This window comes from Brassica napus, chromosome C3, assembly GCF_020379485.1.
Source record: "Brassica napus cultivar Da-Ae chromosome C3, Da-Ae, whole genome shotgun sequence".
Taxonomy (NCBI): domain Eukaryota; kingdom Viridiplantae; phylum Streptophyta; class Magnoliopsida; order Brassicales; family Brassicaceae; genus Brassica; species Brassica napus.
The window spans coordinates 37,547,212-37,572,291 of NC_063446.1; the positions used below are offsets into that span (position 1 = coordinate 37,547,212).

Genomic DNA, 25,080 nt, shown 5'->3' on the forward strand with positions numbered 1-25,080 from the left:
AAAATTATGAATATAAATGATATTTATAAAATTTTAGATCAAATAAATAAATAAAAATATTATTAAAAAATATATATATATATATATATATATATATATATATATATATATATATTAGGTGGCCGCCTAGGTGGCTAGGCGGTCATTTAGGCGGTCTACGCGGAGAAAATCAGATATCCGATTTTTTAAACTGATTTAGCATAAATCGAGGCGAAAGAGTGACGCGTATCGCCCAGTCGGCCCGCCTACCGCCGATTTTTAGAACAGGGATACTGCTATATACTAAGGTTGATATAATAATAATGTAACTGAAAATGATTTGAGCCGTTAATTACGTTACGTCTAGTTAACTACTGAACCTAATGTAATTTACGCATCAGTCATTGGCTCATTGACTTCATGACTGATTGACAAAAAGAGGCCGACCAAATGAGCTGCCTTGCATATTTTAAAGAGACTACGTTTACATTTGTTTTTTTTTCCTATAGTTATAGATGAATAAAATAAAACATGCGAGTAGTAACTCAATAATTATAGGCTTTACAGCTTTGTTAAAAACCCGCTTTAAACGCCAACCGTTTGTTTAGTTGAACGGTGGTTAACACCAAACATGATGTTATTACGTAAAATCGTACTAGTATGGAAGGTTATCATTGGATGTATCGAAACTTTATGATATTATGTCAAACTATATATCCAAGAGTACAACGAGCTGTCGGTTTAATATTTTGTTCAATTGATGGCAATTTATCTTTTGCAAGTTAATTCGTGTGTATAAACAGGGAAACAAATTAGTAAATGATTTGTTGTGCAATTCTGAATCTGTAAAATATTGTTGCAGTATTGGCCTAAATGTTCTAAATCTCGTTTGAGAATACCTTAAAAATGCTCAAATAATTAAAACGTTAGAGCAATTAAAGTTCTTGAAAATATAATTTGAGACTGGATCTTCATTTAAAGCATTTATGATAATAACATCGCTTTACATAAACTTTCAATGTTGTCGGATGTGCTTTAAGAATATCGACGCTTTTGAAGACTTCTCTCACGAGGATCCAAGTTCCGGAATGCTGTGTAAAGCTGGTCTCCACCCACCGCCACATCTTCCTCCGCCGTAGCTCCGTCTCATAAACCCATTTCCACTGTCATCTCCGGCGACCTATGTAAAACCCGTTGTGATTAAATCAAACATCCATACAGTGAAACACAGTTTAGCATGTCTTAGACCAAAATTTAAGGCATGTGAAAGATGTGCATTTGCATATGGTCATGTGGCCCGTAATAGAATTGCAAAACTATTTTTAAAAACATATTTAAAATATTCTACATGACCTATAGAGTATTATTTTACAACAACCAAGCCGGTCATTGTAAATTCTTAAATGTTAAAAGTCAGAGCATATGGAAATGCGAACTTACCGTATCATCATTAGATACATCTTCTTTCGGATCCAAAACCGAATTTGGGTTGACCCGACCATTATGATCCTGATCTGTCTTCTTTCTGTGTTTCTTCGTCTTCTTCTTTAGCTCAAGTCCTCCTCCTTCTTTCAATAGCTTGCCAAGCTTTACACACTTCTTCGTCGCAAACTCCTTCAAAACCTCTGCATACAAAATTACTAACAATGTTAATAACATAACAGAGGAACTAAAAATAATAATAATAATAATAATAATAAAAAGAGATATATAGATTTTATGTATGCCTTCGAAGCTGACGAGACGGTAGACATGTCCGATGAGTAAAGTGTCGTCAGGACGAAGGAGCTTGAGCTGCTTCAGTGGGGACCCTTTCTCGTTCCTCAATGTCGGTGACGTTACCACCACCGCAACGTAATGACCAGGGTTTGATTTCATGACGTCGCTTGCTGTCACCGACCAGTAAATCCTCTCCACCTTGTTCTCCGCCGGGTGATGGATCAAAACCGTCGCTGCCTCAGCCGCTTGACAGTTTCCCATTTTTTAAAGAAAGAATAATTATTTTGTTGGGTTCTTCTGAAGTAATAAAAAGATTAAAGAGCGTTACGTAGTAGGGCTTTTAATAAATTCTCTCTACTGTTGATTTGTCAGGTTTGACAAGAGAGGACGCTGGAGATTGATAAAATATTTTAAAGATTACGAGAAAAAAAAGGATGAAGAATAAAAGAAACAGAGAGTTTGTAAAGTAAGATGTCGACGGAGATTAAGCAAAGCGATGAATAAATAAAGAGGTTGGGGCTTACAAGGTGGTGGTGGAACTATTTATTATATTTTGATTTCTATTGATAATGACATTACTGTTATATTTTTATGGGAAAATTGATTTAATGTTAGTAAGGATCTTGCATATCGCAACCAGTGAATTGATTGCGTAATTCTCTTCTATTATTAAGTTGACCAGGGTGTTTTTTTGGTATCTAATTTAAAACTAACACCGACTGTAAATTTAATAACTATCCATTTTTTAGTTTCTACCAATGCTATTCAACATTTTAATCCAAGAGTGAATATTTGATGATTTGTTAACTAATCAGAAATATTTGAACGTGTCAAGTATTTAATTATCTTTGACACAAAACTGTTGCAATGCTGCAACCACAAAGTCTACTACCATGTCAAAACAAGCTAATTTGTTTATGGTTGTACTACAAAGAAAAAACATGTTTTTTGATATGAAATTAGTAAATTTATCACTAAATTAAAAGTTGAAATTGACTGACCAAGAAATTAAATTCGTTACACCAAAACACGCCACCAAAAACCGATGAAGTCTGGTAAGACAACACTCCTAATTAAATTTTCTGAATGCGTGTCAAAGTTGTACTGAGTAGTGCAGAAATTTTTTTTAATGTTGGACTTCAAAGCCCGTTAAAGATCTTACCGGGCCAGTCTCAAAAAGAGTAATTTGAAGTTACATACTATTGGATACGAAACAAATATCCAAGTCTTACTACAACGATCCATAGTTAAAACATTCATTACAACTTGAAAAGAAACCAAACATAAAAGAGACCGAGTCATAGATCGATAACACCGCAGAGCACACGTAATAAAAAGAGCAAACAAAGATAGAATCTTCAGCTCTGCATAGCGTCTTGTTCCTCTTCTCCATCAGCTTCGATAGGTTCGCTGAACATATACTGACTCTGATACTCAACAAGGTACTGCATCGACCTCCTCGCATCCAAGAACAATCGATAAACTCTGTTGACATCCTCAATCTCCACAACTTTCCCTTTCCGCTTCTGGCAAGACAACGCAGCAGCTGTTATCAGATGAATCGCATACCTCAGAGAAGTATCGCGCCCGATCAAAGTCAATAGCTGCTTCGCCTCCTCGTTCATCTCAACGTCTTCTTCTTGGCAACGTATCTCCAAGATTTTCCTTATGTCTTCGTCCGTGTAAGGCTGAGTCGAGATGATGAGGAGACGGTCGAGGAGATCGATCGGGATCCCGTGAGGTGATTTCTGGTTAGTTCCGCGGATTGTCGTGACTCCTCGGTTCGTCGCCACGACGAGGATCGGTGACATTTCGTTCTCGAGGGCTCGGTTGAGGAATGAGAAGCATTCAATGTCGAGCATGTGGACTTCGTCGATGAAGAGAACACCGGGGACTATCTCAGCTTTGCCTTCTTCTCTCCACTCCGCTACTTTCGTGTCGATCTGTTCACGAACTTCTGATCGGATTTCTCCTGTATCACCCGTGAATAGGGCTAGAAACCCTTGCGTCCTGCTCAAGAACAAAGTCACTTAACTAACAATACTAGAAACAAAATGTCTTACAGATACATAGTTACAAAGGTTGTTCTAGCTAGCTCACTGCACTAACGTGACCTAAATCAACTCAATTCCCAATCATTTAATGACTAGCAATGTCACACAATACAAGAAAGTGTGAAACTTTTTTGAACCTGCTGTTGATAACATCAATCTCATGAAGAGTGACACAATGCACAACCTCTTTCCTCTTCTGCAGCTCCCCTTCAGGGCACTGCACAAACTTAGTCTGAGCACCCATAGCATCATAGTCCCTAGACCTCGAAAACGACCTCCCAAGCTTACTAATCTTCCCAGTCGCCTTATCAAGCGCAATCACATCACCGCTCTGCACTTTCTCCTTATTCAAAGACTCAATCAGCTTCGCCCCCATATCGTACACAGTCTCCATATCCGTCGTCTTCATAGTCAGCTTCCCGGACTTGGACGCAACACCCGAAGAAGCAGGCCTATCGATCTGAACCTCAACGACCTCTCCTTCGATAACCTCGGTCTCCTCCTTGATCCTCACACCGATCGCTTTGCGGAAAGACTGAGTCAAAGCCTCGGTCTTCGACATCTCCAGGGAGAATATCTCGCTCCCCGCGATCATCGCGAAGGGCGTCTCCAGTCCGAGGGATTTCGCCATTCCCATCGCGATCGCGGTTTTGCCAGTTCCGGGCTGCCCCGCGATTAGGATGGCCCGGCCGGCGATTTTGCCTTCTTTGATCATCTGGAGGATTACGCCGGCGGCTTTGCGGGCCTTCACTTGGCCTACCATTCCTTCGGAGACGGCTCGTGGCTCGAGGGATGAGTCGAGTCCCAGGCCTCGGATGTGCGAGTGCGCGCCGATTCGCTCCACTCTTGTTAGGTCGCGGCTCTCAGATAGCTTTAGTTCCGCCATTTTTTTTTTCTCGATTATCGTCGTTCGGCGATTGAGGTGGAGGGAGGGAGAAGAGCTATTAGAGGTTTTAGGGTTTAGAAGAGTTGCTATGCAGTGGCGAAGGGACAGTCGATGTAATTTGAAGTAACCCTTATCAAGGGTAGAAACGTAATTTGTCAAAGCAGAGTTTCTCATTTAGTAATGTACCCTTGTATTATTGGGGAATTTACGTAACAATCCGTTTATTTTTTTAAGAGTTAACTCTATTAAAGAAATTTCTAAATTTGGATTAGCGTTTAGCACTGGGTCCTCTGCTCGCCGGTTCTTTCAGTATTCCGGCGAAGGAAGAAGAAGAACTTTCGAGGTTTTAGGGTTTAGAAATTGCTATGCCATGGCCAATTCAATGTAATTTGAAGCAACTCTGTTAAGGGCATAAACGTAATTACTCTTGTGTTTTTGATGAAATTACATAAAGATAAGAATAGGATTATCCCAATCTCTTAAATGGGTTTGTTAACCTATTTAAGATTTTAAAAAAAATGAAAAATAGAAATAAACCTAAGACACGTCTCTTAGTTAATTAAGAGAAAGAAGAAACATATCTTGTTTCGTTTTCTACTTACCGGAAAAGACGAAGGGGAGTTGATTACTCTGTAAGAGCCATTGTCTACGTCAATCTGAAGAACAAAAAATAATAATCTGATTGATTTCTTTCTAAATCTGAATCTAACACTCTCTGAATCCTCAAAATCGAATCATTGCAGATGGATTAAGCTTGCCGTGAAACTTCCGATGTTGCATTCGGTGATGGTTTTGATGACGACGATCTTCCCTCTGGAAAGCGATCAAAGCTCGATCGGTTCCCTCTCAGCCAATGGGAGCTCGCGGTGTATCTCGGTGTCTTCCTCGTCTTCTCCTATGGTCTCTTCTGCATCTACATCACCATGCCGCTGCAGAATCCTGCAAGCTCAAGCTCCCAAGAAGCATCTCTGATCTCCGCTCGCTCAAGTAACTGTTAAAGACTCAAACTTTATTATAGCAGTAATCGATATTTTGATCAATGTTGAGCTTCTTTGAGGTTAACTATAGGTTTCCTTCACGTACGTGCTCATGAATTTATCATTGCTGATCTGTTTTTAATGGTTTTGGCTAGGCGTTTGAAAAGCTCTTCGAGGCATTTGAGAACTACATTATGGATATACACAAAACAAAAGTTTCGCAGGTAGGCTACACAGCTATAAATCACGGCCCTTACATGACATGTCTCATGTTTTAGACTCACTTTTTGCAATTCATCTGCAGTTTCTGATGTTCTATGCATGTTCACTCGATCCTGAAAACTGTGGTGTGAAATTTGCGGTTAAGCTGATGGACATTTTCCTCTTCAGCAACAAGCTACCTACAAGGCAAGTTTCACCTTCTCTTCATAAATGTATGATCTGATTGAAACTTAAGTCTGTTGCAACATTGATTCAATTTTTAGGCTGGTAGATGAGTGTGTGGATTACTGTAGAACTTGCAATGGTGATATTAACCCTAAAGCACATCAAATTTTCTACTCCGGATGCCAGGTATATACTGCTTTCAATCCCAAGCTCTACCAGACACAATATTATACACTAATCATTTGCTTAGATCATGTTTTGTGAGAACACAGGCGATCATGTATGTGCTCTGCTTCCGGAAGAGATCCATCCTAGTTGTTCCTCGCTTTCGGTCTGAGCTTATACCATTGGAGTCAATTTTAATGCACAAACTAAACCCGTTAAAGGTGAGTTATATTACTCTGATCCCATTTGTTTTTCCACTGAAACTCAACTGTTAAGTATCAAACGCATAATAAGCTTTGCAAACGATTTTGTTTTTGAGAATAGGAATGCCTTCCATGGCTAGTTGCAGAGTTCCTTAAACAAGCTAAAGCTGGTGGCTTGTTCGTCGTCTCAGACTCCTTCATTTTCGATAAGCTACTTGAGTCTGAGCTCTCCCATGGGTCTAAGAAGCTTGATGCATTCTTCCCTTCATTATTATTAGTTTGTGAACATCTCGGCTTCTATGCCAGATGTTCCTATGAAACGCATGAGCAATGCGAGCGTCTGGGATTTTGTTCATCTTGATTTTGAAAAAGGTGCAGCCAAGATGATGTGTAAGAGAGGTGAGATGTCTAATGCTAACTTCCATATGACACAACTTCAATGGAACTGCAGCCAAATCGATGGAAACCGTAATAACATCTTTAAAACAAAAAAAACTCTTCAAGATCTTGAATTATATTTCTATTGATTCTGATTAGTTTTATTTCATTTACAGGAATGTCACATGAGGAAGCTTGGTATGATTCCTTTAGTTACATTGACTCTGATTCTGATGATGGATCAAATAGTAGTGTTTTTGAAGGTAAACATCAAAGCTTTTGATAAAATCTAAGACATTATTATTAGTTTGTGAATTATTAACATTTATATTTTTTTTTTTGCAGATGCAAATGCAAATGCTTCTGCAATGGGACAGGTGATTCAGTATGAAGAATTCTACGGAAGCTACCTGACAATAGATGGAAACAAAGCTGAAACATTCTCAAACAAGATCATGCGTCTTAAATGGTGGTTTCATGCTCTTGGCTGATCTTGAAGCTTTATCACCGGGAATTTCATCTACTGGTCGATGGTGAGACCGACCTATGACGACGAAGATGATGGTGATGAAGATGCTGAGATCATTGTGAACGGAGATGAGGAGAGTAATGAAGAGGAGGAAGATGATGTTGATCATGTCATGGACAAGATGTCCATAACGCCTAAGCATTCTTTCATGAACGAGATGGAAAGAGACAGACTTCTGGAAATGCCTTCAGTAATCAAACCTTCCATTAGTCCTCAATCCTTTTGAGTTTTTTTTTGGGTCTCTATACGCATTTTTGCAGTAATTTTTATAAGTTTCTCTGTTATGCTTGAGGATTGGTGTCAAGCAAGGAAGTTGCTCGGGGATGTCTTACACCATGGACTTTGAGAATAGAGCCAACGCAAAACCAGATGATTCCACCATCGAGTACCAAGGCTTCGCTATAGGTTAGTTTCTTCCCTTAGTTTGTTTTGAGTTTGGATAATCCTTCCATTCTAATAGAATAAGGTCCAAGAGAGTTAGATTATTTAGTCCACGCCTTGTTGCATATGAATGTTTGTTTTGTTGTTTTTAAGACTGTTTCAGTTTATAGTTCATGTCTTTAGTCATGATACTTGATTTATCATGGGTTTAACCAAAGTTTTCTACTTGTGGGTGTTCTTGTAGATTAATCAAAGTTCAAATATGTATGTTTGATACTTTTTTTTTTATAAAATTTTTTAAGAACCCTTAATCAAGAAACTAAAGTTCTAAACACATATTTATTATTAAAAAAGTGATTAAGAGACCCTAATGGGGTTCTATGAATAATCAAGATCTAAGGATTCCGATTATATTTTTCACTCTAATCAAGAAGTTTCAGAGGTTGGATCCTGGATATGAGTTGGGTTAGAACTCTCTTTGGCAAGTTTCTTTGCCTCTCTCCTCTGCTTGACTTTTTTCGTCTTATCATTGCCCTCAAAGCTCACTTTCTCTACAAAATAAAAAGAGTCAGATACGTAATGTAATTATTACTCGACAGAGACGGCTTTGAATGATTGTACAAAAAGGTCAACAATGCCACAACTTGAGTTAAGTAGATTCAGAATAAAGTCAAAACTTTCCAAACTCTTGGGTCTAAATTTCGTATACAAGACGATTATGACATTTAGTTAAGTAGGGATTATTGGTTGTTGTATTTTAATGAATTTGAAAATCCGAACTAAATCTAGTGTTATTGGTTCTATGATTTTCAAATATGTATTAAAATTATGTGTTATTGGTTTAATGATTCATAAATTCTATATCAAATCAAGTGTTATTCAATCGTACGGATTTACTAATATATTTGATTTAATAATGGATTTGAATGGATTTGTTTGGATTTTTTAGTTAAAAATACAAAGATTCAAATCCGAAGAAAAACCTCCGGATTTGCATATTTTAATTGAATTTATAAATACTATATAGATTTCTAAATCAATCAAAATATATAAACCAATAACGGTTTGTAAATATATAAACCAATCACAATATCGGACCTCCTTAGATATGTACGAAAGTCAAAAAAATGTCGTACCTTCTTTCTCTGAGGCATTTAGTCGAGCGGGTTGTATGCAACTCGCCTCTTCTCCACCGCTGCTGTCTTCGCGGGTCTCAATCATTTCTGTCGGAAGCAGAGGTCCGATAACTTTCCTCCGTCGAGCAGCTTCCTCTTTGAGCATCTTCTTTCTGATCCTCTTCCTCTGCGCTCGACTCGGTTTAGTCTCTGGCTCGTCTCCGTTTTCATGGTCGTCGCCGTGATTTGATGAATCAATGTTCAAGTAATCCTCTGAATAAATCGACTGTGGTTTGTTATATAACTCCCGATCTACCAACGTTAAATCATGTTGAAATTACATAACAGTCGTACCTGGGTTTATGAGTGTTACATCGAACGGTTCGTCATCAAACCCTAAAACCTGAAACCCCAAATTCAAACAATGGCATAAACAATTATCGATTAGAGAAGAGATATGAAAAGAGAAAATACCGGAGACGGAGAAGAGGAAGGCGATGAAGGAGGATAGAGTGTTTGAAGAAGAGCTTCGTGTAACTTTCTTCGCTTTTCCTCTCGCCCTCGCATCTTCCACGATTGTTCACCACTCGGCCGTGAAATCTCCGTCCCTGATCCTTAACGTGCAACTTTCCAAATGTTTTCTTCTTCAACCCCTAGACTTTTGTGCTATTCGTTTTCTGACCCGAAACTTTGTATTTTTGGCTTAAACACACCCCGGGACAAGATTTCCTTCTTTTTTTTTTGGTACGTTGACGTTGGTGTCGTGCGAAGGAGAGAAAATGTTAAAAGTGAAAGACTTCCTAACAACTAGGAAAAAAAAACTTTTTTGTTTGACCTTCGTTTTCATGATCTCATGAATCTCATCTGCCTCGCAGATAATACGTACCTATAGTGTTCGTTGAAACGTAACTAAAAATATCGTAAATTTAACTCACCTATAAGTGAAGACTATGAAATAAAACATACCAAGCTATATAGAATTGACGGAAATGTTGAGGAGGTTCTATTCTACAAATTGAAATTTATATACAATCCGAAAATCTGTATGCACACAGAATCAATCCCTTAAATTAACAAGAAACATGAAAAACATTAATTTATTAGGGGAAGTTTTTTTTGTCTTTTATCGTTGACAAATAGTAAAAACACCACACAACTTTCTTTTTTTAAATCGATCAGAAACAGACAGCAAACCCTCTTCTTCAAACTCATCACAAGCCTTCTCTTCATCGATCCTTCCCATCACCATACAGCTATAGTTTCTCCTGAGATCCAACGGTCGTCTCATCGCAGCCCTATTTTCTCCGACACCACCGCCACGTGTGACAAACCGGCAGCGTTCACGTGTCCCCGTCGTCGTTGACGTATTAAGTATGAAGCTACGAGGGAGAGTGGTGCTTGGTGCTTCGCAGATTTGAAAGTTACCGGCCGATAAACCGAATCCACCAGAACCACCACCGGTGATGAAACCGACGGAGCATGATGTCATGCTACGTATGTAGGCGTCACGTGCCATGATCAAGAAACGTACCGGGGATTTCACTAGTCTTGATAAGGCTCTCTCTTTCTTCATCTCTTTAGCTTTCATGATTTTAAGTGAAATGAAAGATCGAAGACTGAGATGAAAACAGATTTTATAAGAGAGAGACGATGTCGTCCAATGCTAGCAGATCGCTATAAATGTACCTTTTATTACTGAAATAAATATTATAAGGGGTATTATAAATGTATCTAGTTGGATGTTACAGTTTTTCTGATACTTATCTTATTAAAAGAACTATATACAGTATAATTATAATTTACTTTGTTTCAGACTTTGCTTACGTCAAAATGAGGCTGAAGCTGCAATTGCAATCCAACCATTTGTTTCTGATATTTTAAAGGTACATAATCGTTGAGTGTTGAAGCTAATAATAAGTATTAAAAATGTAAAGAACAACAAAAAAATCATAGCTGAGATTTATCCATTCAAGCTTAATCGTGGTGGCGAGATTAATGGTTAGATAGCAATTGCCAAGTACTCGTCCATATGTCCTTAAACACGTTATATCATATAAGTAAATAAAAAATCGAGAGATGTTATTTTATAAGATGGATTGAGATATGACACCAAATTGCGTATCTCATTAAAAATTTTTTTTTGCTTATCTCATTAAAAGGTAGCGAAAGCTTCGTTCGAAGAAAAAAGAGTATTAAAAGTATAAGATTGGTTAGGGTGGACTTGAATTTAGCAGTGATACAAATTTCATTATCAAACCAATTTGTCAAATAAATATTACTTCAACTTTAAGTTAGTCTAAACAAATTTTTTGCACGGATTCTTTAAGGGACAGAACTTGGGTTCACCCCCTAAGGTGAATCTTATAATTCACCATATTTCTTTACACCAATCAAACTGCCACATAGGATTAATGAAAGAAGGGATTAAATTTAGAAGAAAAAAAGAAATATAGCTATAAAAAAAAGGAACTAATGTTGTTAAGCTAAGCCGCCGTTAGTTTTGATTATAATTTTTCTTCATAATCCATCGGCGTCTTCTTCTTCTTCTTCCCAGAAACTCCTAAAGAATTTTTCACATAACTTACAGGTTTGTTTGAGATACATCATCACTCAATTAACATAATTAATCTCAAGTTTAATTATGGTTTGTTATATATATCTCTTGATCATATTAGAGAGATTGAGTCAATTAGGTTTTATTGCTTTATTTTGATCGTGACAAAAAATCGATGACTAATGATTATACACCATTAAAGTCACAATTGTTCTGGCTATAACTAATAACTATGAGAAGAAAAGAGTTTTGATGACTAATGATTATTACGTTTAGTGGGGTTCCACTGAATGAATTAAAGTTGTTTATTGGGACATTCTATTGCTTAGCTTGTCATGGAAGACATCTTAATTTATTTTTCATCAATTCCCACATGCCTCTACGCCATCTGTTCATTTATTCATTAGTTAATTTTTCAAATTTTGATGAATTTTTTGTCATGTATAAGAGGACAGAACTAAGGTCAAATCGTGATGTAGGAGCCTTTATGTTTTACTCATAATTGTTCTACGTTATTTAGACTAATTTTTAACTACTGTTTATATTGAACCTCTGATTAAATCTACAAACAAATTGGATCTAAGAAGAAGAGAACAAAGGAGAGTAGCAGAGAACAAGCTACAAAGGAGAGTAGCAGAGAAGAAAATACAAAGAAGGAAGAAGAAGAAGAGCCTTGAGCCGCAAGAAACAGAAGAGTGAAGAAGAAGCATGGGTGTGAGAACAAAAATAGAGACTAAGAGTGAGTAAACAAAAGAAACAAATATGATGAAGAGGCTGGCCGAGAGTAGTTGAGCGTGGATAATTCCTTCGCTAGAATAGATAAAAAGTTTGATGATCTTATCAACTTGATTAAAGCTGGGTCTAATTCTGTTTCTAGTAATACCATGACTGTCTTAACACACTTGTCTAGTGCCCAAAAGGTTGAAAATGTTTCAGGTACTAACATGGAAATAAAGGAACAAGAACCCAACTTTGCTGCGCAAGAAAGTCCTACACTTGATAATGTGATTTCTGAACTTAAAGTGGTTAATCCTACTTATCAAAACACTGGTATGATGCACTTGCACTTTGTTCAGAAAGTTGACGAAGGTCTAGGTAAGGAGGAGCCACGTCCAGAGGCTTACTCACCAGCTGATCATGCTTTAAAAATGATAAATACTAAAGCTGAAGCGATCAAAGGAACCAGGAACAAATCAGTGAAGAACATGAAGCTGAGGAAAGCTAAAGAAGCCAACCAGGACATAGGTGCAATCAAAATGCTATATCTTTGCAACCATAAGGAATTTGACCGTGAAACTACTTGCTATAGATTTTCAACTTAACCAGAGCACACGGCGAATTGGTTTCATACCAAAAATATTAATGGTTTAGGAGATATACCATTTACAAGTCAGGTGACATACAGTTCATCCGAATGGGTTCTATTTAAGGAAGCTCGCTGGTTTAATCAATTGCAAACAAGACTTTGGCGACCAGGAAATTCATCAAGACATCCAGGAGACTCATATAAACGTCCAGAAGAGTTCACCATCATGTTCTTCATACAGCTTAGCTAACTAAATAGTCTAATAAAATTGCTCTTACGAATTTGTTCTGTGTAGCCAATCTACGTTCATCAATTACAACACTAGCAGAGTATGATTAATTAAGACATCAAAATAACAGAGTACTTTCTTTATGATAATGAATAAACACCAAAACTAAGAACAACAAAAAACAAAAACATAACTATTGTCTCCTTTCACATTTAAAATAGCAGAATATTACGTTGATCCACCATGACTCTTGTCAAACCCATGATTCTTGTCAAATCCCTAGAAAAATGAGACATAAAACAATTTAAAAACTGACAGATAACTCAAATATATATAGTATAAAGAATGAAGTATTAACCTGGAGCAGTTGTGAAAAAGAAGACTCATTGTATAAGGTCGGACTAGTGGCAGAAACAGATAACTGGGTATCATGAGGAAGACTTGAGTCCTGAAACATATATATTGATTAAGTCCCAAAATTATATGAATATTGGACAAAAAAAATATCAAATACCTGAAACGATAACTTCTTTTTTGCTCCACCATTATTGGATGATTTTGATATACCACGATTTTTCGTTTCAAGCACACTTAAATACCGACCATGGCGACCAACTTTTTGGTTCTTTAGTCGTCCAGGAGGATTTTTTCTTTTTATTCCACGTGCATTTAGAACTTTTTCTTCTTCTTCCACAAGTTCAGAATCTAAAGTAGGAAGCATCCATTTATTAGCTTTCACAAGTTCCTTTTTCTTTTCTTTCAATGTGTTAAGCAACTGAAAGGCAGCTTCATCTGCACACAACGTTAATTCTATATGTTCAGCAGCAACAGATGCTATCTCCCGAAAAGTACGACATATATGACTATATCGCTTTCCGATTGATTGCTTCACTGTATCATTAGGTGTCACTGAATGATAAAAAGATATGGTTCGTGATTTAGCCTCTTTACTCCATCGATTCAGAATGTAGGTAGGTGGAATTCTTCTAACATCCTTCTTGGCCAACACTTTTAACGCATGACGACATAAGATTCCAACAAAAGAAAACTTCATACAACTACAATGTATCTTTTCGTTTGCAGCAACATAGTTAACCAAATGATTTCTCCCAACACCACGAAAAGATACATTGTATTCAGCACTTACCATCTCAGACTTATTGACCCTTTTGGCAACATAATCACCAATAGCTGTGTATTCCTTCTGAAACAAGGTAAAGACTTCTGGTGTATACACATCCACTGCATGTTGTAACATTTCTACAGGAGCCGATAAGACCGGCGAAGTATGCATCATGCCAAAGTCAGCAGTTAATTCTTTAAATCGCCGATCGTCTAACACTCTCTCATAGTGTTCAAAGAAGCGCAACAAGTTATGACCGCGCTTCAAATATTTTTTCAAAATATTATTCATACTTTCACTACGCTGTGTGCTCATCATATCGGCTGTGAAAGTTTGGCGACCATATACCCTTGCCCATTTTTCTCTTAACTCAAACAAATTCTTCAACCATTTATTCTCTGTCAATCCATACTTTTCAAGCATTTCACTCCATGCTGATAACCACTCTACTTCATTCTCATGGTCATATACACATTTTCCAAAGTCTGAGGCAAACTGATCTGGTCCGTGAAATACATGACTCAACCTCTTTGCAGCATTTTGGTAAATATGCCAAACACATAACCTATGTTTTGTTTCAGAGAACACTTTCCCTATTGCATTTGCCATTGCTGCACATTGGTCTGTAAGAATTGTTTGCGGTTGTTTTCCAGACATTGCTCCAAGAAAAGTCTGAAAAAGCCACTCAAAAGACTCTGTGGTTTCATCATATAAGAGAGCAGCACCAAACAAAATAGTCTGCTTGTGATGATTAACGCCAACAAATGGAGCAAACGGTTTATCAAATTCGTTGGTCTTGTAAGTTGTGTCAAAGCAAACGACATCTCCAAAAAGATTGTAATCACTAATTGAACGATCATCTGCCCAGAAGATATTAGTGATCATATCGTCCTCATCAAGTTGCATTGAGTAAAAGAAAGATGAATTATCCTCTTTCTTTTTCTGAAAGTACTCCAAAACAGCTCCAGCATCTCCCTTTTCCATTGCTGCCATTCGCTTACGGTATATGTAGTTTTTCAGGTCTTTATCCATAAAACCCAGATTTGCTCGCCCTCCAACTTCTCTGCTCATCATTTCAACGGTTGCGTTTGCTGAAATTCCTGACATATCAGCATCATCAGCATGTTGTTTTTGAGAGATAGAAATTGCTCGGTTACTCTTCAGCAAATGCTTCATAGGTGTCCTCACTAAATCATGGTTATGATTCTGCTCAAAAGTCACAATCTTATATCTTCCGTTACTCTGAAGATAACAAGACATGCGAGCTTTACAACCACACCTTGTGGTTGGTCGTGCATATGATTTCTTGACTTTAGGTTCTTGTCTAAGCCCCTCTTTTGAGCATACATAAACCATCCTTACTAGCTTGTTGTTTTTCTTTGCAGTCCGCTGTCTCCTTACGTCGAAACCATGATTGCCTCCATACTTTCTATAAGCTTTATATGCAGACTCATCAGAGCTGAAATCCATTCCAATACAGAGCTCATGTTTTTTCTGATTTTCATTGTTTGCCTCTAAAGCATCAACATCTTCAATCTGAAGATAATTCTCATTATTGCTTATGTCCTCTTCTTCACTGAAATCACTGATAGAAGCATCTTCATCGCTGACTAAAGCATCGTCATCACTGAATGTATCATCTTTTTTCTCGGCTAAAAACTCATCTGAATTCTGACTTAACAAACTAGTTTCACCTGAGACTTGCAAACCAGATTTATCTTGATTAGCAGGAACAATTTCTTTACCACTTAAATGAGTACTCTCCATTGCAACTATATAGAAAAATATAAACAGTAGTTAAAAATTAGTCTAAATAACGTAGAACAATTATGAGTAAAACATAAAGGCTCCTACATCACGATTTGACCTTAGTTCTGTCCTCTTATACATGACAAAAAATTCATCAAAATTTGAAAAATTAACTAATGAATAAATGAACAGATGGCGTAGAGGCATGTGGGAATTGATGAAAAATAATTTAAGATGTCTCCCATGACAAGCTAAGCAATAGAATGTCCCAATAAACAACTTTAATTCATTCAGTGGAACCCCACTAAACGTAATAATCATTAGTCATCAAAACTCTTTTCTTCTCATAGTTATTAGTTATAGCCAGAACAATTGTGACTTTAATGGTGTATAATCATTAGTCATCGATTTTTTGTCACGATCAAAATAAAGCAATAAAACCTAATTGACTCAATCTCTCTAATATGATCAAGAGATATATATATAACAAACCATAATTAAACTTGAGATTAATTATGTTAATTGAGTGATGACGTATCTCAAACAAACTGTAAGTTATGTGAAAAATTCTTTAGGATTTTCTGGGAAGAAGAAGAAGAAGACGCCGATGGATTATGAAGAAAAATTATAATCAAAACTAACGGCGGCTTAGCTTAACAACATTAGTTCCTTTTTTTTATAGCTATATTTCTTTTTTTCTTCTAAATTTAATCCCTTCTTTCATTAATCCTATGTGGCAGTTTGATTGGTGTAAAGAAATGTGGTGAATTATAAGATTCACCTTAGGGGGTGAACCCAAGTTCTGTCCTTCTTTAAGTAGGCAACTTGAAATGTCAGCAATAAATGTTATGCTAACATATCAAGACTTTTTATACTTATCGGATTATAACCTTTCCTCCCCCTAGGCCTTGGCACTTTACCCGATACCCATACCAAAAGCTGCATCCGAACCCGACCCAAAAAACCTAAGAACCCGACCCAAAAAACCTAAACCCCGAACGGATATTGATTTAGGAGAGATTGGATATCCGAACCCGAACGGATAATATTCAAATCCGAATGGATACCCAAAAATAGCCGAACATAGTATATATAACCTTATATTTTTAATTTAAATCTTTTATTTTATTTAAAATATTTATATTGATGTTACACATACTTTAAAATTATATAATATACATATAAGTACATATAAAATGATTTGATACTCACTTAAAATGCATGTCAAGCTTTTTGTTTTATGTATTAACAAAAGTTACTTCCAATTTTTTTTTTTAAAATGACCAAATTAATGTTTATTTATTTTTGCAATGTTATCTCCAAATCTATTAATCACTCAATCTATTAAAAAAAAAATCAGTTAAGTAAAAGTTATATTTTTAAATACAAGAAACTTAAAACAATGAAAAAAATATTTTTTTATTTCAAAATCTAAATATCCGAACCTGATCCGAAATAACCAAACCCGAACTAAAAATATCCGAACCCGACCCGAAATACAAAAATACACGAACGGGTTCTATGATGCGCCCTTGAGTAGCGCACCAGGCAAAACAGACATGCATGGCTTGATCATGGAAAGCAGTAATGATATATGTTCATTTTTTGACTCATATCTTCCAACAAACGAGTCCTCTTCGCATGAAATCACTTGGAGAATGTTCTCAACTCAATTACGGAGCTCCTCGAAGAAGAATCAGATTAAACGGAGTTCAGATGTGGGAGTTATGAAATTTGCAAATCAGGAGACCTTCAGTTCTCGCGAATTTGGACCGTATGGATCGTCCAGCCCACATCTTGATCCTTACCGCGAATGAACCACTTGGTTCAGACGAACCTGGACGTTAGCCGAAGAGTCTCTTTGACCAGATCTGAGATCCAAGAGTTTTAATACATTGTCTTTAAATTTCTCATCTAGATTCAATTTACTAAGTTTGTCTTTAATACATTCTTAAGTCTTTTTCTATTCCTCAAGTAGTATAAATATGTAAACACTTCTCATAATAAATTCAGTCTAAATTTGAGTTATATTTTTGTTTCTTCTTTTCTCTGAGTGAGAGAGAGAGTTCTTAGCTAGTTCATCGGTTTGAACCGGCTTGTTGATTTGGTGGTCAGCCAATCATCTTTGTGTGTCGTTTGGTGGTTAGCCAACACACTACATTCGTTCTTAGGTGGGTAGCCTTAGATCGTGGGTATATCAAGAGCCATTCCGCATCTCTTGACGATCCTTTCAATCCATCTCAGTTCCAGAAGTGCCGTTTGCCTTCTCGGATCATATCCAACACCCAGCTAAAGTGATCCTTCCCGATTTAGGGCGTATCAAGTGGTATCAGAGCCACTTTGGCTGGTTTGTTTTCTTTCCTCTTTCATCTTCTCATCTCTCCACGTTTTTCTTTTCTTATTTTTTGGATCCGGACTGTTCTTTTACTCCCTTGTGATCGCTTATTATATAAAAAAAAAAAAAAAAAAATCGATAAAAAAAAAACAAAAAAAAAGTTTTGGTTTGAATCACTTCTGAAGAGAAATCCAGGGGGAGTGGTGGAAGAGAAACCCTGCTGGCTGAAGAGAAACCCAGCCTTAGGACAGTTAAAGCGGATCCATATCAAAATTCTCTTCATCTTTCTTTCTCTTTTCTTTTCCCACAAAAGTTTGTTTTGGGTTTTGATTGATGAATTTTGACTGTCTATCATCCTTTGAACCAGTGGAAAGAACTCTGAGTGATCACCTAAAAATCGTGAGCTAAACACTTTGAGAGTGTGAGAATTTTTATTTGCTAACTCTTTTGTTAAGTGTTTGCAGGATGTTTGGACTTCACAAGAAATCAAATCAGGCTTCAAAACTACAACAAGATGTTTATTATCCTTTTAAAACCGTGCTTGAAAAAAAGCAATTGATTTTTAGAGATAAGAAACATTTTTCTTCTAATGGGTTTGATTCTGTGCAGAAACAAAGAAACAAAAGAAAGAGGCAAAACATGTTCGATGATGATGAGAAGAGGATCAGAAATGGTGATCGTCCCTTCACCAAGGCCAAGAGAAGCAACTGTGATGTGCTTGACCGGAACGAGCTTCAGACTTATGCCAGCTTGGAAAAATGTTGCATAAGGCGGTTCATGTTGTCCGACAACTTAAAAAGAAGGGAAACACCAACACTTCTTCTGCACCAAAACAACAAAGTAATTCTTCTTCTTTTTCAAATTGTGATTTGAAAACTAATGTGTTGTCTTATGATAAAAGCAAGGTTGTGAAACCTACAAGTGATGTGGTCATCAGATCAGCAACTGAACCGGAGGTCAACCCAAAGCCCTACTCAACCAGCCAAGGCGCCAAGCAGAACACATGTGCACTAAAAATGCCGTATATTACAAACCAGGAGGGTTTAAATCACGAGACAAATTTTAGTGGACTCTACACTCAAGAAGGAATCCAGCCCATTTGAAATCAGTCCAAAATATTCAAGGAGAAAGAAGTTATAAATTTTACAAGTCAGAGGTTTTCCAGTCCGTCCATCTGCGAGTACCCGACTTTAGAAGAAGATTTAAGCTCAAGTAAGGAGCGTCCTGAAGCAAATCCCATCATAGGAGTCAATAGGAGTTTATCAAATTTCCATAAAGACCAAGATCAGGAGAAATGGCCACAGAATTATGAAGTTATGATCCAATCTCCAAAACCGGTCAATCCAGTTCTACACTTGCCTCAATTGGAAGCTAACCGGTTCAATCAGCTTCAAACCAGACATTGGCGACCAGAAGATCATTTCAACCAATCAGGAGATATTCTAGGAGTCCATGAGGAGTTCTGCAAGTTCATACCATGCACCAGCAACCATTGGATCATGAGGATCCTCATTTACTCAAACCTGCCTTATTTGGAGCAAACCGACATTAATGTCCAACAGCTCTTTTCTCTTCAGATCAGGCACGAGATCAGAACCTATCAAGCACCCAGGAAGGTCCCAAGGAAGCTCTCTTATCCATTAAAACCGTCCAGGTTCAAGAAGAATCAAGTTTCTCACTTGGAGCCAAAATCCCATAAAAGGCTCCAACGGCTAGTTTTTAGATTTTGTTACTTTGCTTGATTTGTTTCCTTTTCTATTTGTTTTAGAACGTTAGGACCTTTTTCTAGCCTTATATAAGCTCTTAGACGTCCATTGTAAAGAGCACCCTTAATCACCAAGTTAATAGAAAGTTTATTCAGTTTTATCAAAGTTGTTCTTTGTATAAAATAACGGTCTTTAGGATTCAAAGAGAGATTCTTTGCTGTCTTATTGATTTCGTGAGTCTAGTTTGTTTGTGAAAATCAAACAAGCTCAGTACACAGATTGAGAGAGTCAATCACTTCGATCCATCATTCCATCAGATTGAGAGATTCAATCAAACCTTCCTCCGCAAATCCACTTCAGTTCATCATCTAATCAAGCTGAGAGTGATACACATCCAGCAGTTTGATTCCATCCTATCCTTTGTTTATTTATCTTGTTTTATTATCATTATCATCATCATTTCATTCGTTTTCATATTTGTTTCTGTTTGCATCATAAAAACTCTAAACTCATAAAAATCGGTTCTCTTTGCTTTCAGGTTTAAACCTTGGTTCCACCATTTTTATCAATTCGTGGGTTACCCCCCTGTGCCTACAACATTTTAGTATCAGAGCTCAAGCTCCTGACTAAGGTGATATCTATCCTTGCATCATATTTCACTTGCTTGCATTTGTTTTCATCATAAACCGAAAAACCATAAAAACAGTTTTTGCATTGTTATTGTTCTTAAGAAACGAAAAACAAAAGAGAAAAAGTTTCTTGCATTTGATTCACGAAAATTTGAAAAAACAAATCTCATATTGTGTTTGCATTCATTCCCCAGCTCCACTTTCCATTTTTAGATTTTGTGCATTCATTCAAAAAAAAAAAAAATCTACATTCCATATTTGTTTCTTGTTTGAATCTTGCATAAAAATAAAAATAAAAAGGCATAGCATTTTTTTAATTTCGTGCATACCATAGTTGTTTCATAAGTCTCTTATGTTCATTAAAAAAAAATCAGTCAGCTTAGTTTATATCATTTTGGTCCAAGCATACATTTTAGTTTCCATTTCCGGTTTTGTTTTTGCATTTCATCCTAAGAAAAAAAAATATCCTTGTTAGTTTGTTTCCATATTTTTCTCTCCATTTATTGTTCATAGCATCTCATACTGATTTATTTCGTGTTTGCATCTGAAAAAAAAAATATATATTTAAAACCATAGTTTAGATCATTTGCATATTGTTGGATTAATAGTTTCATCTTAAGAGAAAAATTCAAAAAAAAAAAATTCATTGTTAGTTTGCTTTTCATATTTTCTTTCCATTTGTGTTTCTTATCATTTCATATAGTTTCATTTCGAATTTACATTCAGAAAACCAAAAGAAAAATCATTTATTGCATAGTTAGTTCATATCGGTTCACATTTGCATAATTCTCGGTTTAGTGTAAATTGCATCATTGCATCTATCTTATTTTGGTTCGACAAAAACTTCCCAAATATTTCACTTGATCTTTGAGATTGTTTTCAGGAAGCAATGGAAGAGGAGAGACACGGCCAAATCATGAAGACCAGACTGAACCGACACTTAGTAGCTACACAAGAGCTCCATGATAATATTGCTCAGTTGGGAAAAAGAAATAAGCCACAAGGCAGAAGACCACCACATGGAGAAAGAAGATTTGGAGATGCACTAGATGCTGGCTATGTTGAGCCCAAGCCACCAGATCCTTCATGGATCACCAAACATCAAACTTCTTATACTCATGAATACTCAAATTGTTCTTATCATGATTATAACTCTGCTGATGATGTTAATATTTATTCTTTTTCAGGAAGCAGTTGGTCAAGTGAGTATCTAACATGGGAAAGAACCATGGATGATTGGTTTACATACTATGGCGTGCCAAAGAAGGAGAGGCTAGCTCATGCCATCAAGCAACTTTCCGGAAAAGCTTACTCATGGTGGAAAAGAGTATATAAGACACATGGTAAAAGTCCAGAAGAAGTTGTCACCAACTGGAAAGATCTTAAAGATGTTATGATCAGGAAGTATGTGACTACACTTCCCACGCAAGAAACCAGAAGAAAATACCCAAGGAGATTTTCAAATGGTGTGTCCAAAGAGGCAAAGAAAGTTGTGCCACAACAAGGCCATAGAAGCTTGATCTATCAAGACCAGATTCGGCCAAGCCAGATGCCCATGGTTTTATATGATAAATACCAACCTTATGAGGTCCTAAAGTCCATGGAGAAGAAGAACCTTGTCAGCCAATACACGTTGGCCAGACACAAAGAAAAATCAGACAAACCGATTTTTCAAGAGCAGGCCAAGGTAAGTCCTATACTTGATAAATTTGTTTATAAATAATCTCCCACTGGTATGAGTCACTTGTCTTTGTCCAAGGATGTTAAGACAGGTCATGAGGTCCAGAAAGACATGATCACCCAATCCTTGTTGAGATCAAAAGTTGTCCGTGATTTAAGTTCAAGAGACAAGGAGATTTTAAACCCAAATAAAGAAGAGCCATCCAGCCAAGGTAAGTCTTCTAACTCTGAGGATTTGAAGTATCAGACATGTTATAGATGTCATAAGAAAGGACACTATGCTATAGTTTTTCCTACTAAGAAAGAATTGATAGAAACATCACTAGAAGAAAAAACAGAATTATCTATGAAAAGTGATAGTTTTATTCAATCTGATATATTGGTTCCAAATTCTTGTATAATGCACTTGTATTTGTCAAAGGGTGTTGTAACAGGACTTAAGGAGCAAGAATTTAAAGAAGAAGAACCACCAGGCGTGACTCTTGTGTTGGACCAGAAGATTGTTCAAGAGACAATGCAGTCCACATTGCTTAAAGAACCAAAACCAAAACAATACCAAGGTAAGGCTTTAGAATCTCAAAAGAGAATGAAAGCTGACTTGCTCTATCTTGGTGCAGATTATACAGTTTCAAGGTCGAAATCTTGTCAAGAGGGAGGGGATGATGTGGTCATCAGATCAGCAACTGAACCGGAGGTCAACCCAAAGCCCTACTCAACCAGCCAAGGCGCCAAGCAGAACACATGTGCACTAAAAATGCCGTATCTTATAAACCAGGAGGGTTTAAATTACGAGACAAATTTTAATTGACTCTACACTCAAGAAGGAGTCCATCCCATTTGGAATCAGTCCAAAATATTCACGGAGCAAGAAGTTATGAATTTTACAAGTCAGAGGTTTTCCAACCCGTCTATCTGCGAGTACCTGACTTTAGAAGAAGATTTAAGCTCAAGTAAGGAGCGGCCTGAAGCAAAGCACATCATAGGAGTCAATAGGAGTTTATCAAATTTCCATAAAGCCCAAGATCAGGAGAAATGGCCACGGAATTATGAAGTTATGATCCAATCTCCAAAACCGGTCAATCCAGTTCTATACTTGCCTCAATTGGAAGCTAACCGGTTCAATCAGCTTCAAACCAGACATTGGCGACCAGGAGATCATTTCAACCAATCAGGAGATATTCTAGGAGCCCAGGAGGAGTTCTGCAAGTTCATACCATGCACCATCAACCATTGGATCATGAGGATCCTCATTTACCCAAACCTGCCTTATTTGGAGCAAACCGACATTAATGTCCAACAGCTCTTTTCTCTTCAGATCAGGCACGAGATCAGAACCTATCAAGCACCCAGGAAGGTCCCAAGGAAGCTCTCTTATCCATTAAAACCGTCCAGGTTCAAGAAGAATCAAGTTTCTCACTTGGAGCCAAAATCCCATAAAAGGCTCCAACGGCTAGTTTTTCGATTTTGTTACTTTGCTTGATTTGTTTCCTTTTCTATTTGTTTTAGAACGTTAGGACCTTTTTCTAGCCTTATATAAGCTCCTAGACGTCCATTGTAAAGAGCAATCTTAATCACCAAGTTAATAGAAAGTTTATTCAGTTTTATCAAAGTTGTTCTTTGTATAAAATAACGGTCTTTAGGATTCAAAGAGAGATTCTTTGCTGTCTTATTGATTTCGTGAGTCTAGTTTGTTTGTGAAAATCAAAATAGCTCAGTACACAGATTGAGAGAGTCAATCACTTCGATCCATCATTCCATCAGATTGAGAGATTCAATCAAACCTTCCTCCGCAAATGCACTTCAGTTCATCATCTAATCAAGCTGAGAGTGATACACATCCAGCAGCTTGATTCCATCCTATCCTTTGTTTATTTATCTTGTTTTATTATCATTATCATCATCATTTCATTCGTTTTCATATTTGTTTCTGTTTGCATCATAAAAACTCAACTCATAAAAATCGGTTCTCTTTGCTTTCAGGTTTAAACCTTGGTTCTACCATTTTTATCAATTCGTGGGTTACCCCCCCCCCCCCCCCCCCCCTGTGCCTACAACAACAAGCAAAGCTCATTCTACCAGGTGCTTCAAATGCCATAGGATCGGTCATTATGCTAACAAGTGCCAAAACCAGAAACCGTTGGTGACTTTGGAGAATGAGAACGTTGAAACCGAGCCAAAAAAGGAAGAATTTTCAGACCCATTGCCAATTTTCGATGACTACACACATGAGCCAATGGCAGGTTTGAAATCTTGTGAACATAAGAACTTATTTTCTTCTCAATCTGAATCAGTTCCTGATGAATCTTGCTTGCAATTAACTGTTTTACAACCAGAGAATCCAAGTAGTTTTGAATTAATTTCTCAGTTTGAAAAGGATTCTGAAAACGTTTTGAATAAGGATGAATTTTCTGGTCCTTTGAATGCTCTTGATATATATTGGTGCATATGACTTTGGTCTTGGAAGCTTTGTGTCAATGCATTAAGGGCCAGATGAAGAACAAAACTGTGGTCATCAAGCAGACCAAGAAAGCTCTTCTTCCATTCAAAAACCAGACCAAACTCAAGGTGAGCAATGTTCTGATTATGATTCATTTGCTTATAACTCTTTTCCTTTTAATGTTCCAGATTTGAGGACAAATCTTTTTGAAGAGGGAGGGAATGATGCACCATTGAGTAGCGCACCGGGCAAAACAGACATGCATGGCTTGATCATGGAAAGCAGTAATGATATATGTTCATTGTTTGACTCATATCTTTCAACAAACGAGTCCTCTTCGCATGAAATAACTTGGAGAATGTTCTCAACTCAATTACGGAGCTCCTCGAAGAAGAATCAGATTAAACGGAGTTCAGATGTGGGAGTTATGCAATTTACAAATCAGGAGACCTTCAGTTCTCGCGAATTTGGGCCGTATGGATCGTCCAGCCCACATCTTGATCCTTACCGCGAATGAACCACTTGGTTCAGACGAACCTGGACGTTAGCCGAAGAGTCT

General features: G+C 37.0%; 6 protein-coding genes across 6 annotated transcripts; 1 reads left to right on the forward strand and 5 right to left on the reverse strand.

Moving 5' to 3' along the window:
- Positions 1–886: 886 nt before the first annotated feature.
- LOC106375455 lies at positions 887–2,206 on the reverse strand. The gene is made up of 3 exons (XM_013815370.3): positions 1,707–2,206; positions 1,420–1,604; positions 887–1,159 (listed from the first exon to the last, which is right to left on the reverse strand). The coding sequence occupies exons 1-3, from the start codon at positions 1,957–1,959 to the stop codon at positions 1,046–1,048; spliced, it is 552 nt and encodes a 183-aa protein (XP_013670824.1). The 5' UTR covers positions 1,960–2,206; the 3' UTR covers positions 887–1,045.
- Positions 2,207–2,875: 669 nt separating this feature from the next.
- On the reverse strand, positions 2,876–4,737 carry LOC106443999 (ruvB-like 2). Its single transcript, XM_013885544.3, has 2 exons — positions 3,890–4,737; positions 2,876–3,708 (listed from the first exon to the last, which is right to left on the reverse strand). Exons 1-2 carry the CDS (start codon positions 4,636–4,638, stop codon positions 3,057–3,059), a joined length of 1,401 nt encoding a protein of 466 aa, XP_013740998.1. The 5' UTR covers positions 4,639–4,737; the 3' UTR covers positions 2,876–3,056.
- A 3,166-nt stretch (positions 4,738–7,903) lies between these two features.
- LOC106444008 lies at positions 7,904–9,459 on the reverse strand. The gene is made up of 4 exons (XM_013885551.3): positions 9,248–9,459; positions 9,128–9,176; positions 8,795–9,046; positions 7,904–8,209 (listed from the first exon to the last, which is right to left on the reverse strand). Exons 1-4 carry the CDS (start codon positions 9,338–9,340, stop codon positions 8,085–8,087), a joined length of 519 nt encoding a protein of 172 aa, XP_013741005.1. The 5' UTR covers positions 9,341–9,459; the 3' UTR covers positions 7,904–8,084.
- Positions 9,460–9,830: 371 nt separating this feature from the next.
- Positions 9,831–10,361, reverse strand: LOC106360180. The gene is made up of 2 exons (XM_013799773.1): positions 9,961–10,361; positions 9,831–9,837 (listed from the first exon to the last, which is right to left on the reverse strand). The coding sequence occupies exons 1-2, from the start codon at positions 10,359–10,361 to the stop codon at positions 9,831–9,833; spliced, it is 408 nt and encodes a 135-aa protein (XP_013655227.1).
- A 2,729-nt stretch (positions 10,362–13,090) lies between these two features.
- Positions 13,091–15,752, reverse strand: LOC111203246 (protein FAR1-RELATED SEQUENCE 5-like). Its single transcript, XM_022696782.2, has 3 exons — positions 13,377–15,752; positions 13,221–13,310; positions 13,091–13,141 (listed from the first exon to the last, which is right to left on the reverse strand). Exons 1-3 carry the CDS (start codon positions 15,750–15,752, stop codon positions 13,091–13,093), a joined length of 2,517 nt encoding a protein of 838 aa, XP_022552503.2.
- Positions 15,753–21,293: 5,541 nt separating this feature from the next.
- LOC125583059 lies at positions 21,294–23,598 on the forward strand. The gene is made up of 4 exons (XM_048749604.1): positions 21,294–22,022; positions 22,164–22,296; positions 22,519–22,644; positions 23,591–23,598. Exons 1-4 carry the CDS (start codon positions 21,294–21,296, stop codon positions 23,596–23,598), a joined length of 996 nt encoding a protein of 331 aa, XP_048605561.1.
- The last annotated feature ends 1,482 nt before the right edge of the window (positions 23,599–25,080 follow it).

What these genes read in the sequence shown, in the direction of transcription:
- LOC106375455 (XM_013815370.3), bottom strand. Translation starts at nt 1,959, where the DNA reads ATGGGAAACTGTCAAGCGGCTGAGGCAGCGACGGTTTTGATCCATCAC. An exon ending in CCGTCTCGTCAGCTTCGAAG is followed by an intron (nt 1,605 to 1,706) that starts GCATACATAAAA and finishes TTTTGTATGCAG; the next exon opens with AGGTTTTGAAGGAGTTTGCG. An exon ending in ATGTATCTAATGATGATACG is followed by an intron (nt 1,160 to 1,419) that starts GTAAGTTCGCAT and finishes GGTTTTACATAG; the next exon opens with GTCGCCGGAGATGACAGTGG.
- LOC106443999 (XM_013885544.3), bottom strand. Translation starts at nt 4,638, where the DNA reads ATGGCGGAACTAAAGCTATCTGAGAGCCGCGACCTAACAAGAGTGGAG. An exon ending in ATTGATGTTATCAACAGCAG is followed by an intron (nt 3,709 to 3,889) that starts GTTCAAAAAAGT and finishes GTTCTTGAGCAG; the next exon opens with GACGCAAGGGTTTCTAGCCC.
- LOC106444008 (XM_013885551.3), bottom strand. Translation starts at nt 9,340, where the DNA reads ATGCGAGGGCGAGAGGAAAAGCGAAGAAAGTTACACGAAGCTCTTCTT. An exon ending in CTTCCTCTTCTCCGTCTCCG is followed by an intron (nt 9,177 to 9,247) that starts GTATTTTCTCTT and finishes TTGGGGTTTCAG; the next exon opens with GTTTTAGGGTTTGATGACGA. An exon ending in TGTAACACTCATAAACCCAG is followed by an intron (nt 9,047 to 9,127) that starts GTACGACTGTTA and finishes CGATTTATTCAG; the next exon opens with AGGATTACTTGAACATTGAT.
- LOC106360180 (XM_013799773.1), bottom strand. Translation starts at nt 10,361, where the DNA reads ATGAAAGCTAAAGAGATGAAGAAAGAGAGAGCCTTATCAAGACTAGTG.
- LOC111203246 (XM_022696782.2), bottom strand. Translation starts at nt 15,752, where the DNA reads ATGGAGAGTACTCATTTAAGTGGTAAAGAAATTGTTCCTGCTAATCAA. An exon ending in AAAAGAAGTTATCGTTTCAG is followed by an intron (nt 13,311 to 13,376) that starts GTATTTGATATT and finishes TATATGTTTCAG; the next exon opens with GACTCAAGTCTTCCTCATGA. An exon ending in CTTTTTCACAACTGCTCCAG is followed by an intron (nt 13,142 to 13,220) that starts GTTAATACTTCA and finishes TCATTTTTCTAG; the next exon opens with GGATTTGACAAGAATCATGG.
- LOC125583059 (XM_048749604.1), top strand. Translation starts at nt 21,294, where the DNA reads ATGGAAGAGGAGAGACACGGCCAAATCATGAAGACCAGACTGAACCGA. An exon ending in CCATGGAGAAGAAGAACCTT is followed by an intron (nt 22,023 to 22,163) that starts GTCAGCCAATAC and finishes TCTTTGTCCAAG; the next exon opens with GATGTTAAGACAGGTCATGA. An exon ending in AGAAGAGCCATCCAGCCAAG is followed by an intron (nt 22,297 to 22,518) that starts GTAAGTCTTCTA and finishes GTGTTGTAACAG; the next exon opens with GACTTAAGGAGCAAGAATTT.